At 35.9% G+C, this 15,032-nt stretch overlaps 1 protein-coding gene across 1 annotated transcript in view; it reads right to left on the bottom strand.

Annotated features, from left to right (window-relative positions):
• The window catches only part of HSD17B4 (hydroxysteroid 17-beta dehydrogenase 4), a 98,829-nt gene that overhangs the window by 14,884 nt on the left and 68,913 nt on the right, over positions 1-15,032 (bottom strand). Inside the window, exons 18-21 of the mRNA XM_036280921.1 lie at positions 6,233-6,302; positions 5,439-5,545; positions 4,397-4,483; positions 1,920-2,006 (exon numbers count right to left, since the gene is read on the bottom strand). Coding sequence (XP_036136814.1) covers positions 1,920-2,006; positions 4,397-4,483; positions 5,439-5,545; positions 6,233-6,302 — 351 coding nt within the window. The remainder of the gene's footprint in view (positions 1-1,919; positions 2,007-4,396; positions 4,484-5,438; positions 5,546-6,232; positions 6,303-15,032) is intronic.

Here is a 15,032-nt window from a genome sequence, read left to right as displayed (position 1 = left end):
AAAATTCAGAAATAACAGTTTAAAAGTAAATTAGGCCCTGGCCGGTTTGGCTCAGCGGTTAGAGCATCAGCCTGCAGTCTCGAGAGACCCGGGTTCGGTTCCCGCTAAGGGCATGTACCTCAGTTGCAGTGTGTCCCTGGCCCTGGTTGGCAACTACTCGATGTGTCCCTTTCACGTCGATGTTTCTCTCTCTCTCTCTCCCTCCCACTCCATCTGAACAATATCAAAAAATGTCCTCGGGTGAGGATAAGAGAAAAAAAAAAGTAAATTAGGAACTGGACAACCTATATCCTAACTAACTTCAATAGGAAGATACTGGATAAATCAATCAACTTCTGTGGACTTATTTTTTTATTTGTAAAATGGGACTAAATAATATGAAAACTGAATTTCCTTCTAGCTCTAAAACTTCATAAGGTTCACCCTGGCTGGTTTGGTTCGCTGATTACAGCGTCAGCCCGAGGACCAAAGGGTCGTCATGGGTTCAATTCCCAGGCAAAAGCACATACTTCGGTTGCAGGTTCGATCCTCAGCCTCTGTCCGGGTCATGCGAGAGGCAACTAATCAATGTCTCTCTCTCTTTCTGTCTCTCTCACCCACTAACCCTCCCTTTTCCCCACTCTATCTAAAAATCAATGGAAAAATATCCTCAGGAGAGGATTAAAAAATAAATAAATGAAAACTCATGTTTTTTTATCTTAGTCTTCTTGTGAGATTTTATATCACTTAAGAGAAGGTAAAGGTATGAAAAACTCAACATTACAAAGTTAATATTTTGGAGGCAGAGAACATAAACATATTATCCCCAGGGCTCCAAGAGGGGGCTCCCCGAGCAGGATGGCCGCTGATGGCCGCTATCCTATGCGGCCGTGACTCAACAAAAACTCTCAGTGTCCCCACACAGTTCCAGTCCAGTCTGCCCGCCCTCTCCCAGAGCCCCAGACGATTTGAGGATCAATCCAGCACAGCACTTGTCTTCTCAGCATCTGTCGACACATCTGTCTCCTCTCTGCACTGTCAGCTCCTTGAAACCAGGAACCATATTTCAGTTATGCTTTTATCCCCAGTGATACCATACAAGTCTCTTGGTCGAAAGAGTGAATAAATGAGCAAATAGAGAAATAAATCCAAGATGTGTGATATGGGTTGTGACCAGTATTTTTTAAATGAAAGGTATTTTTATTATTGCTATAATATGATACCTAGTTCTTCAAAATTGTTGATTAAACTACTGTATTGTTAAGGATACAGATAATAACAATAAAAATAAGCAATATTAAAAATATATATATATTGATTAAAAGCCTCAGCATGTTTGTAGAGAATAAAAAAAAAATGTTTTGCCCTGGCCAGTGTGGCTCAGTTGGTGTGGCTCAGTTGGCTGGAGTGTCATTCCGTACACCGAAAGTCACAGGTTCAATTCCTGGTCAGGGCACATGCCTAGGTTTTGGGTTCAAACCCCAGTCAGGCGTGTGCAGGAGGCAACCAACTGATGTTTCTCTCTCACATAAAAGATATTTTAATATATAATACATTCTCTTGTATTTATATTTGTATACAGAACTTTATACGCAATTTTAAATCAAGAAAAGGTTCAGGATAGTTAACATTTTCATTTGACTTTCTCCAAAATATTGTTTGCTTAATATTTCTCATTAAACAACTGATTTAGGTATTTTAAAACTAGAAAATTATTTTCTCTTGAAAGACTTCCCCATATCCCCTCCAAAAAGTTTTTTAAGAAGTATGTTGTCAAAATATTCTTTTTATTCTAAGTAGTTTTTGAGCTGTCTTTTAGTTCAATGATTCAAATCTCTCACAGTTCTTAATTTTTTAAAGTAGCCTGAACATTCTGAAAGTGATCCTAACTGAAATTCAGAAAGTACGAAATTACTTGGATACTAGTTTTTATCACCTACCTCAGAAGGTATCTTGGCTGAAACACCAGATGTTGGCACAAGATCCACATATGCATTTGAAATGACAATGTCTCCAGTTTCTTGGGTCTTATAAGGAGTACAAAAATAAAAATAAAACAATTCACTCTGATAATCCCAATGAAAACACAACTTCATGTGAAACAGTATAAAGTCACTTAAAAGAAATTTATATTTTTTCCTATTAAAAAAAATCCAAATTAAATAAAAAGTTCACAAATGAAATGTCAAGATGAATAAACCTGAAGCTTTACTAATTTAATACAATTGTTATTACCCTAACTGTAGAATCAACTGGAGTCCTTTTAAAAATATGTATGAGCTCTGACCAGTGTTGTTCAGTGGTTAGAGCATCGGCCGGCACATAGAAGGGTCAAGGGTTCAATCCCCAGCCCTGGTTAGGGTACATGCGGGAGGCAGCCAATTGATGTGTCTCTCTCACATCAATGTTTCTCTCTCACACTCTACCCCCGTCCACCCCTACCTTCCACTTGCTAAATATCAATGGGAAAAATATCCTTGGGTGAGGATTAACAATCTTCATATCACACTTCAGAAAAAAGATCTTTCAATTTGTTCATTTTATTTCAAATTCTATACAGTGAAAGCATGCAAAAAGACAATTTATAAACAAAATACACTTTAATAAATTACTTTCTTGTAACCAAGCCAAGCATATCATTTGGAACATTAGTTTAAGATGTATCTTAAAATACAATATGAAGGAAGGAAGAAAAGAAGGGAGGGAGGAAGGGGGGATTCTTACATATAATTAATAGAAAAAGTTCATCTAATCACTGAGGGGAAAAATAGCAAAAACACTGAAAAGGTAGGAAGACGTGCTTAGATTTATCAAAGCGCAAGAACATATTCTATTTGGATTGAATGTATTTCCGCCCTGTGAGTTTGTAGCCATAGAAGTTATTTCTGTATTGTTCATTGCTACAATTGTGGGAAAATAAAAATCTATAGCACAGTCATGGTCCTCATTACTTTGAGTTCATAATCTTACTCCAAAAATAAAATTTACGCAAATAACTGAAAAATAAGATGGCTCCAGATTATGTGGCACAAACATTCACTGCAAGATTTCAGATAAAGCTAGTATGTGTGTATGCATGGGTAGGAAAGAGGAGAGTAACTAAGGGACTGCCTCTAAGGGCAAGGCAGAGTTTGAACTGAAGTCTAAAGACATCAAGAATTTGAAAACTGAAATAAATAGTATGCATAAATTAAGCAGGAAGGTGATACTGCAAGCAGCAGGAAGTAATTAGGAGTAAGGCAACCACAGGAAGAAGACTTCTGCAAAGTTATTTATTTATGAAAGAAATCATAATATAGTAAAAAGATATGGCCCGGGGATCTACGCTTTGAGCCAGGCAGACCTGGGTTTCTATCCCACTTTCTGTGTGACCATGAGAAGTTATTTAGAAGACCTGAACCTAGATTTTCTTATATTAAATGTAAAGTTGTTATACATGTTAGAGATAATGGTATAGCCAGCTTATAGGTACTCAATAACTGTGAGCTGTTACTGTTTATAGTATAGTATAGTATAGTATAGTATAGTATAGTATAGTATAGTATATATTAATTATATCATAGCATAGCATAGCATGTTATATTATATGTTCAGTGTTTAAACTGCTGAACATAAACCATCTATGTAGTACATGATCAGGCCAAAAAGTAACAAACTGGTCAACTGTGTTAAAAAAATGATCTTTAAAAAACTCCCAGTGAAAGGATGGTTGCGTGTTCCTACACTATTTTGCTGGAGCGCTGCTAAGAGCCTCACCCAAAAGTATTTAACTCTACAGGGAGATACACTTTTATTTGTCTTGTCATTTATAATTAGGCTTAGACTATGTGACGTAAAATGTTAATTTGTGGAGTTTTGTGTGATTAAGATGCACAGGATTTCTGTCCAGTAGAAAACATAGCCATAAAGGATATGGTTTTATTATTCTTTAGGACATTAACTAGTTTTGTCTAACTCAGTAAAAGAATTTTAGAATGCCTTTCCTATTGGACTAAACACTGTTGTTCTAATTCTCTTTTGAACCAATTTCATCATCTTGCTTGCTAGGTTATCTCAGTAAGGAATTAAATACATTTTTTTTGTCATGTTTTCATTTAAATCTCTCTGTGAACCATGTCTTTAATTTTTTGAAGACTATACTTTGACAACAACTTGACTGACTGCTTAAGCCAAAAAGTGTATGGTTGGTTGAGTTTTCAGAACACTTATGTCATTGCTACACAGAAGGAACCAATTTACTGAAAATAAAACAAAATGAAAAGTAAGGTACATAGGTGTATTATTTCCAAATAAAACTTACCACAGAATATACAAAAACTCTAAGTTTTTGTCTCATATCCATAGTAATAACAAAAAAATGTGAAGATGGAACAAAATTCTAGGATATAATAAAGTGAGTAAAACACATTTTTCATACCTTGGTTTGGAAATGGATTCTATTTCCTTCCTTCCACATCTCAGTTTGTAGAGTTTGTCCTGGATATACTGGTTTTGCAAAACGAGCCTTTAAAAAAAAAAAGTTTTGGAGTTGAAAATGTTTTACAATGGAACTTTTCTACCTGTGATGGAAAAAACTGGGAGGGAAGTTAAAGAACATATGAAGAAGAAAAAAGGTTTACATATATTTACCTTTATAAAGCAATAAAAATAATACGATAAAATAAGTAGAGAAAGGACATAGTTAGTATAAGCTAATTCTTTGTCTTTCAAAGTACAGAGTCAATAAATAGTGTTTAATCCTGGCAAACCAAGAAACAGAAACATAATTATATTAAGTAGCACTGTGTAGGTAACCACCAAAACAGTCAAAATAAAACGAAATTCATGAGGAAATCACTGTTATCAAAGGCATCAGAAAAATGTTATTTTCACTGCTACATGAAGTACAAACTGATAAGCTTTGGGAGCTGTTTGACTCTATTAAATTTTTTTTAGTGTGTATCTTTTGACTTATACTTATTCAAAGATATTGTTCAGAGATAGTTTTCTTTGTAATTTGTAATGGATGAAAACCTGAATCCACTTAAAAGTATAAAAACTAAAATCAAAATGCTACCATCATATTGATGTAGGTGTAAATTTATTAAGAGTTCAAATGCAGCCACTTGACATTTTCAATTAAATTATGACAAATTACAAAACAGTTTAAAAAAATTTTAAGGTGAATCTCAAGTTTTTGTTAAAGCATATATGCTAATATGTGTATGCTCCTAATTAATGTATACAACAATCCAATTAATATGTTAAAATTACAACTCTATATATCCATGATAAATGTGTAACAGATGAATTTTTAGCTACAAAAATAAAACGTGCTACTTGCCAAGTCAATGTAATAAAAATGTTTATTAGTTCAGAACAGTACCTATTTTAAAAGAAGTCACTAAAATTCCTTTTGTTCTCTAAAAATAAAAAAATAAAACACCTAATGTTCAAATTATGCAATAGTCTACATGTACCTTAATTGCCTTGAATCTTGACACATCATTATCTGCAAACTGCTGTAAAACATGCCTGGCAGAAAATCCGAATGTACATAATCCATGTAATATGGGCTTTTTAAAACCTAAAAAGAGAGAGAGAATTTATCTAGATATGGGCACATTTCATGTTTAAAAACCAAGAGTAGTTAATTCAGGATTTCAAAAATGTATCTTTTTTTTAATTATTGAAAGTACTACAGATGTCCCCTTTTCTCCCCATTGACTCTTTCCTCAAAAATATATCTTTAAATTACATTAGAATGAACTATACCTTTTATTTAAGAAACATGGAAAATATTCAATACCTCCTAGGTAAAAATGATAAAATAAACAAAAGAAGAAAAAAAATTTTTGAAGGAATGTTAGAGATCTGGGAACATAAAGCATCATTTTCTTTAGCTTTGGTTGTAACCCTGCAGTTATCTATGGTGATTTCAATATCCATGTATGTAAATAATCTTTCCCTAAGCTTTTAGTTTCTTGCTCTCTCCTCTGATGGTCTTGCCCTTTACGATAACTCAGACACTGACTCCATGGTCCTATCCTAGACCTTGCACTAGCAGGAGCTTCCTTCCACCATCATCTCAATTTCAAGTACACCATTCTCTAAACACTATTTCCTACCTTTCCATATCCTTTGCATAAATGTATTATGAGAAGGCTATTTTTTAAATGTTACTTAAACTACCAGTCATTAGTAGCAATGTCTTCACATCTTATTGAGATACCCGAGCTGATATTTTTATTGGTATGTATTATTAGCAACTCACCTGCTAAGCTAGCAAAGTTAGGATCAATGTGTAACGGATTCCAGTCTCCACTGAGGCGGTACAAAGCAGCCTGTGCACAAAGAATTATAAATGTAACTAGCATCTAATGCTTTCTTAGAATACATTAACAGGAAATACAGCTGGTTATTGTCTATGAAATGCATTACAATATACCTAACTGAAGCTTTGATTAAAAAAATAACTTTCTAACAAGAAAAGATTAAATGTAAATCAAATGTTTTATGCAATACTTGACACTGAAATCAGTTGAGGAGGACTGTCAAATAAGATCTGAGGATAATACTGGTTGCCACAGCACAAGGAGAAATTCACAAAAATAAATCCATCGGGGGAGTGGAAAATGGCGGCAGAGTAAATGGAAGCTACACAGACCGTCTCCCAGGACCAAACTGGAATTACAACTAAAATATAGACAAATATCAGAAAAAAAAACAACTGAAAAGCAGCTGGAGAAAACCTGTACAACCAGGGACAGAAATAGGATGCCAAGTCAAGCCAGGTAGAAACTGCTGAGGCATGTGAGGGCGGGCTGGGAACCCACGGACAGCAGTGGAGAGCTGTATTAGCTGAACACACTTCCCGCTAAAAAAGAAGAGGTCTTAAAAATTAGCTACAGCCACTCACGTTGGGCTCCAGCAAAGTGACGGCAGACTGGACTGGAACTGTGTGGAGAGAGTCCAGGGATCCTGGCTCAGGAAAGAACTGGATGGGAGGACACTGGAAGTTGTGTGCCGAAGCACTCCCTCACAAGACAGTAGCCATTTTACTCAAAGAACCCCTTCCCAGAACCCTGGGGAGAAGCAATGCCCCTCCCAAAAGAATTCCAAACCACCAGGTGAGGTCAGAGAAATGGAAATTGAGGCTTATTAACATGGAGTCTGATGGCAAGCACGTGCCCCTCCCACTGGAAATCCTCTTACGCCTGAGGGTTTTTTTTCATTCATCTGAGGGCTACAAAAACAGGCTCATCAAGTAACTGAGACGAATAGCCTCCAGGCAAAAAGCTAGAGGATAACTGAATCTTTAATTGGCTTGAAAATTTACCCAGGAAAATAACATTTGTGGTGTTTAACATGGGTCCTCCCACATTCATCCAAACCCAGTAGAGGGAGCCACAACCAGTAGAACACCAACACCCACAGAGAAAATTTGGAAGGCTCCAAAACCCACTGAGACAGCCAAAATGGTGAAACAAAGAAACAAATCCCAAATGAAAGAACAAGATAATTCTGCTGAAGAAGAAATAAATGACATAAAATTAAGCAAGATATCAGAAGGACAGTTCAGAGTAATAATCACGAGTGAGCTCAACAGCTTGAGTAAAGATACAGAAACACTGAAAACCAACCGATTGGAAATGAAGGATGACATAGCAGAAATAAAAAACACAATGGAAGGAATAACCAATGGAGTAGAGGAAGCTGAGGCCCAGATCAGTGAATTAGAAAACAGGGTAGAAAAAAATCATCTAATGAGAACACCAAAGAGAAAAGACAATTAAAAAACAGGAAGACAACCTAAGAAAACTGTGGGACAATATGAAATTTAACAACATCCGCATCACAGAAGTGCCAGAAGAAAAAAATGAGCTGGCATTAGAGATTATATTTGAAGAAATAATGACAGAAAAGTTCCCTAGCTTGGTGAAGGAAAAAGGCATATAAGCTCAAAAAGCACAGGGAGCCCCAAGTAAAAAGAACCCAAAGAGGCCCACATCAAGACACATAATAATTAAAATGCCAAAATAAAAGACAAAGAGAGAATCCTAAAAGCAGCAAGAGATAAAGAACAGGTTATTAACAGAGAAACTCCCAAAAGGCTATCAGCTAACTTCTCAACAGAAACAGTATAGGCCAGAAGGGAATGGTGTGAAGTAATCAAGGACCTAAATCCAAGACTATCCAGCAAAGCTATCATTTAAAATAGAAGGTCAAATAAAGAGCTTTCCAGACAAAAAAAGGCTAAGGAAATATATTAGCCCCAAACCAGCACTGCAAGAAATGTTAAAAAGACTGTTGTAATGAGCAGAAGAAATAGGAAGAGAAATATAACCATAATGAAAACAGTGGCAATAAATAAGTACGTATCAATAATAACCTTAAATGTAAGTGGATTAAATGCTCCCATCAAAAAAACACGGAGTAGCTGAATGGATAAGAAAGCATGACTCATACATACATTGTTTACAAGAGATCCACCGTACAACAAAAGACTCACGTAGGTTGAAAGTGAAGGGATGGAAAAACATTTTTCAAGTAAATGAAAGAAAAAAAGGCTGGGGTAGCAACACTCATATCTGATAAAATAGACTTCAAAATGAAGATAATAACTAGAGACAAAGAAGGCCACTATACAGAATATTAAAAGGATCTATCCAGTAGAAGAATATAACCTTGGTAAACATATATGCAGCCAACATGGGAGCACCAAAATACATTTAAAAACTTCTGGAGGACTTCAAAAGAGAAATCGACAGCAATACAATCATAGCAGGGGACTTCAACACCCCAATGACATCATTGGATAGATCCTCTAGAAAAAAAATTAACAAGAAAACAGAGACTCTAAATGATTCACTAGATCAAATGGGTTTAATAGATATCTACAGAGGATTACACTCCAAAACTGCAGAATTCATATTCTTCTCAAGTACACATAGGACATTCTCAAAGATAGACCACATGTTAGGACACAAACTTAGTCTCTACAAGTTCAAGAAAACTGAAATCATATCAAGCATCTTTTCATATCACAATGGCATGAAACTAGAAATCAATTACAATAAAAACACACAAAAACATTCAAACAAATGGAGGCTAAATAACATGTTATTAAACAATGAATGAGTTATCTAGGAGATCAAGGAAGAAATTAAAAATGTCATGAAAACCAATGAAAATGAACACACAACAACACAAAATCTATGGGATGCAGCAACAGCAGTCCTGAGAGGGAAGTTTATAACACTACAGGCTTACCTCAAGAAACAAGAAAAATTTCTAATTGACTTTCTAAGCCTACAACTTGAAGATCTAGATAGTAAAGTAAACAAAAATAAAAACCCAGAGAAAGAAGAAGAAAAGAAATAGTAAAGGTCAGAAATAAATGACATAGAAACTAAAAACAAAAAACAGTTCAAAAGATCAATGGAACCAAAAGCTGGTTCTTTGAAAAGATAAAAATATTGATGGACCGTTTTCCAGATTCACCAAGAAACAAAAAGAGAGGACTCAAATAAACAAAATCTGACCCAAAAGAGGAGAAGTAACAACTGACACCACAGAAATACAAAGGATCACTTAAAAATACCATGAACAATTACTCACCAACAAATTGGACAATCTAGGCAAAATGGACAAATTTCTAGGAACACAGTCTCCCATAACTGCACCGGGAAGAGAGAAAACTTGAACAGACCAATAACAACTAAGGAAATTGAAGATGTAATCAAGAAACTCCCAGAAAACAAAAGCCCAGGCCTGGACAGCTTTACTGAACATTCAAAGAAGATCTAATACCCATTCTCCTCAAACTATTCCAAAAAATTCAAGAAGAAGGAAGATTTCCAAACTCATTTTATGAGGCCAGCATAATTCTAATTCCAAAACCAGATAAAGACACTACAAAGAAAGAAAACTATAGGCCAATATCCCTGATGAACATAGATGCCAAAATCCTGAACAAAATATTAGCAAATCAGATCCAGCAACACATTAAAAAAATTATTCACCACAACCAAGTGGAATTCATGCTAGGGATGCAAGGCTGGTACAATATTTGCAAATCAATAAATGTGATACACCACATAAACAAAATGAAAGAAAAGAAAACATGATAATATCAATAGATGCTGAAAAAGAATTTGACAAAATCCAGCACCCATTTCTGATAAAAACGCTCAGCAATCTGGGAATAGAGGGTTCATATCTCGACATAATAAAGGCCATATATGAAAAACCTACAGCTCACATCATACTCAATAGGCAAAAATTAAAAGCATTTCCCTTAAGGACAGGAACAAGATAGGGATGCCCACTCTCGCCACTCTTATTTAACATAGTACTGGAAGTCTTAGCCACAGCAATTAGACAAGAAAGAAAAATAAAAGGGATCCAAATTGGAATGAAGGAAGTAAAACTGTCTTTATTCGCAGATGACATATTGTACATAGAAAACCCTGAAGACGTCATCAACATTTACTAGACTTAATGAATGAATTTGGAAAAGTAGCAGGATACAAAATTAACAAGATGTCAACAGCATTCTTATACACCAATAATGAACTTAGAGAAAGAGAAACTAAAAAAGCAATCTCATTTACCATTGCTGCAAAAAATCTAAGATACCTAGGAATAAACTTAACTGAAGAAGTAAAGGACCTGTTCTCAGAAAACTACAGGACATTGAAAAAAGAAAGAGAAGATATAAAGAAACAGAAGCATATACCTTGTTCATGGATTGGAAGAATTAGTATCATTAAAATGTCCATACTACCCAAAGCAATCTTTAGATCAGTGCAATCCCCATTAAAATACCAATGACATATTTCACTACAACTAGAACAAATACTCCACAAGTCTATATGAAACAAAAAAGACCCCAAATAGCCACAGCCATCTTGAAAAAGAAGAACAAAGTTAGGAGGGATCACAATACCAGATATCAGCAAAGCCATGGTAATCAAAACAGCCTGGTATTGGCACAAGAACAGGCATATAGATCAATGGAACAGAACAAAGAACCCAGAAATTAACCCAACAAATTAAAAATGGAACTGCCATTTGACCCAGTGATCCCACTTCTAGAAACACCCTAAGAAGCCTGAAATACCAATGAGAAAGAGTATATGTACCCCTATGTTCATAGCAGCACTATTTACAATTTCTAAGATCCAGAAACAGCCCAAGTGTCCATGAATAGAAGAGTAAATAAAAAAAGCTGTGGTACTTATACACAATGGAATACTATGCAGCTCTAAGAAGGTAAGATCTCTTATCCTTTGAGGAACCTGGAGAATATTATGCTAAATGAAATAAGTCAATCAGAGAAAGACAAATATCACATGATCTCACTTATTTGTGGAATATAATGAACAAAACAGACCAAGAAACTCAGTAGTAGGGCACAGACTGACAAACCTCAGAAGAGGGGGGCAGGGGAGGAGGGGAGGGAAGAGATAAACCAAAGAATTTATATGCATGTATGAGTAACCAATGGACACAGATAGCAGTGCTGGGGGAGAGGGGGGCGGGGCAGGATCGGGAGGAGGGTGTCAAGGGGGCAAAAGGGAGAAACATCTGTAACAAAAATAAATTAATTAACAACAAAAAGAAAGAAATCATCAAACTACTCTCATTAGAACACAACAAAGAGCCCTGACTGGTTTGGCTCAGCGATTAGAGGGTCTGCCCTCAGACCAAAGAGTCTCAGGTTTGGTTCTGGTCAAGGGCATACATCTTGGTTGCGGTTCTTCCCCAACCCTGCTCCGGGTCATGTGGGAGGCAACCAGTCAATGTGGCTCTCTCACATCAATGTTTCTCTGTTTCTCTTTCTCTCTCCCTCCCTCCCTCCCTTCCTTCCACTCTATCTGAAGATGAATGGAAAAGTATCCTTGGGTGAGGATTAAAAAAAAAAAACCACAATGAAGATAAGGTAAATGTTTATAGCCTCTTCTAACCAAGCAAAATTTATGCCAGAATGGAGTGTTTTAAACTGAAGCTTGTAACACAATCTAGACAAACAGACATAAAAGCAAAAACTTCACAAAAACTTTCCGTCTCCTTGTACACTCTACACTAAATCCTGAGCGACAGCTCATCCTGCAAGAAAAAACACTGATACCTTGCCATTAAGATTAAATTTCTGCTTAGTCCAGATTTTCACATCACTTCTTTACTTAGGCAAAGCAGGATTAGCAGAAAGATATAAATACAATAAGAAAAAACTCACCATACTTACTAGCATTGAAACTGGGCATTATTCAAACTAGAGAGTACTTTTTACTACTAAAGGGAAGAAATTCACAAAACAGCTAAGCATTTAATGTATCTGTATATTAACTTGACTTCTTTAGATGTGCCTCAAGACTTCTTCCCTTTCTCATCAATTGCTATGTTAGGTTTTCCAGGACTATAAAACTATTGGGTAAAGACTGGGCATGTCAGCACACCTGACTGACTTTTTTTTTTGTATCCTCACCCAAGGACATTTTTGCATTTATCTTCAGATAAAGCAGGAGGGAGAGGGGGAGGAAGAGAGAGAGAGAGAAACATCGATGTGAGAGAGACACACTAACTGGTCACCACGCACACAAGCCCAACGGGGGCCGGGGACAAACTGCAACCGAGGTACTTGCCCTTTGTGGGAACTAAACCCGGGGCTCTCTGGTTCACGGGCCAACGCTCTAACCGCTGAGCCAAACTGGCCAGGGCCTGACTTTCTTAATTTTTTTTGTTTTTTTGTTTTTTTGTTATCCTTGATTATTGATTATTTTTTAACACATTTTATTTATAGAAAATAATATTAGGAAAATGTCATTTCCTTTTAATATGCTTTCTATAATTTTTTTTATAAATCCTCACCAGAGGATATGTTTACTGATTTTAGAGAGGAAAAGAGGAGAGAGAGAAAGAGGGAAACATCAATGTAAGACATAAATATCAATCGGTGTACACCCAATCAGGGATCAAATCCGCAACCTAGGTATGTCCCCTGGCCAGGAACTGAACCTGCAACCTTTTTGGTGTATGGGATGATGGTCCAACCAACTGAGCCACCCAGCTGGGGCTGTACACTTTTTTTTTTTATCATCACCCGAGAACACTTTTCCATTTTTTATTCAGATAGAGTGGGAGGGAGAGAGAGGAAGAGAGAGAGAGAGAAACATCGATGTGACAGGGACACACTGAGTGGTAGCCACCTGCATGACCCAACCAGGGCCGGGGACAAACTGCAAACGAAGTGCAAGCCCTTAGCAGGAATCAAACCTGGGTCTCTCTGGACCACAGGCCAACACTCAAACTGCTGAGCCAAACCACCAGGGCTCTACAATTTTTTAATAAGCTCTTTCCCTTCCTCATTACCCCCTTTTGATATTTATGAAAATTATTCCCATTTTCAATGACTCAATATTTTTTTCCCATTAAATGTCTTCAAAAAATAACTAAATCCAATAAACAATTATTGAATAGTGGTGACTAGTAAGATTCTGTATAAGAAGATGGAATATTACATAATAATTTTTTTTTATTATTGATTTTTAGAGAGAGAAGGAGGGAGAGCTAGAAACATCAATGAGAGAGAACATCAGCTGGCCACCTCCTGCATGCCCCTCACTGGGCATGTGCCTTGACCGGGAATCGAACCAGCAACCTCTTGGTGCATGGGCCGATACTCAACCAGTGAGCCACACTGCTGAGCTATTTTTATTTTTTTAAAAGATCATTTAATAATGAGAAAAGGTCAATTAATCAACAGAATATTACAACCAAAACTATTTATTCATCCAATAAGAAAGCTTCAAATTACATGAAGTAAAAATTTTAAAAACTACAAAGAACATAAAACCCAAAATTCTACTAACACATAAATGATAATTTTTTAAAAGCCCTTTACAAACAATGAAATGCTAGGCAAATATACATTATCATGTTGCATACAAATGAAAGAAAATATACATGATAGATCATGGGGCTTTGACACCAGACTGATGCGGATTCAGATCCAGCTCTGCCATTAATGGATACATTTCTTTATCATCTTAAACCTCAATTTTCTAATTGAAAAAACTGAGAAGTTAATAAACCTCTTACAAAGCATTCCCCTTGATCAATATCAATATCTCAATAAATGTGAGCTATTATTTTTAAAAATTTTAGCAACAGCATAAAACAACCAAGTTTTTAAGATTAGTGACAGTATTCTTAATCCACAAATGTCATTCCTATAAATAAAAAGAACTCTTTTAGCCCTGGCCAGTTTGGCTCAGTGGTTAGAGCGTCGACCTGCGGTCCTGAGAGACCTGGGTTCGGTTCCCGCTAAGGGCGCGCACCTCAGTTGCAGTTTGTCCCCGGCCCTGGTCGGTTGTGTGGGTGGCAGCCACTCAATGTGTTCCTTTCACATCGATGTTTCTCTCTCTCTCTCTGTTCCTCCCTCTCCCTCCCACTCTACCTGAACAAAAAAATGGGAAAATGTCCTTGGGTGAGGATAAAAAAATAAAAATAAAAAAAAAGAACTCTTTTAAAGAAATATTAAAGGAATATAAGAAATTTCATATTATTTCAATGATAGTATAGCTTCCTGGAGATGGCAGAGTAACTAAAGACAAAAAAGATCCATCATGAAAAATGAATCAGGTCTGCTGATTAGATGTTTTACTAAATTCAATAATGCAAAATAACTATTCTGCAAATAATAAGGAATACTGTCAAGGTTTATTTTCTGATTATTTTGAAGGAACTCTATATTTTAGAATGAAACCTAAAAGCTTCTTTTGTTTCATTTCTGTCTAGATATAAAAGTCACTAAAATTCACACACAAACACACAGAGGAAACCTAAGAAAAATAGCTACATATTGTCTTACTTGTATATTAAATTTGAGTGGGAGGATTTTCTATACATGAGCACATTAGTTCTTATTTTTTAAAATGGTACTATTAGGTTAAACCAAATGCTAAATAAAAACGTTCAGAAATTAGTACTTCCCAAATCCTCACATCTTTTAAAAATGCATATGGATCAACAAGAACAAATAAAACTACACAGATCCCAAGCTTACA

This window comes from Molossus molossus, unplaced genomic scaffold (assembly GCF_014108415.1).
Source record: "Molossus molossus isolate mMolMol1 unplaced genomic scaffold, mMolMol1.p scaffold_m16_p_3, whole genome shotgun sequence".
NCBI lineage: Eukaryota > Metazoa > Chordata > Mammalia > Chiroptera > Molossidae > Molossus > Molossus molossus.
Note: the sequence above shows the minus strand (reverse complement) of the source record. Positions and strands in the feature narration are given on the sequence as shown.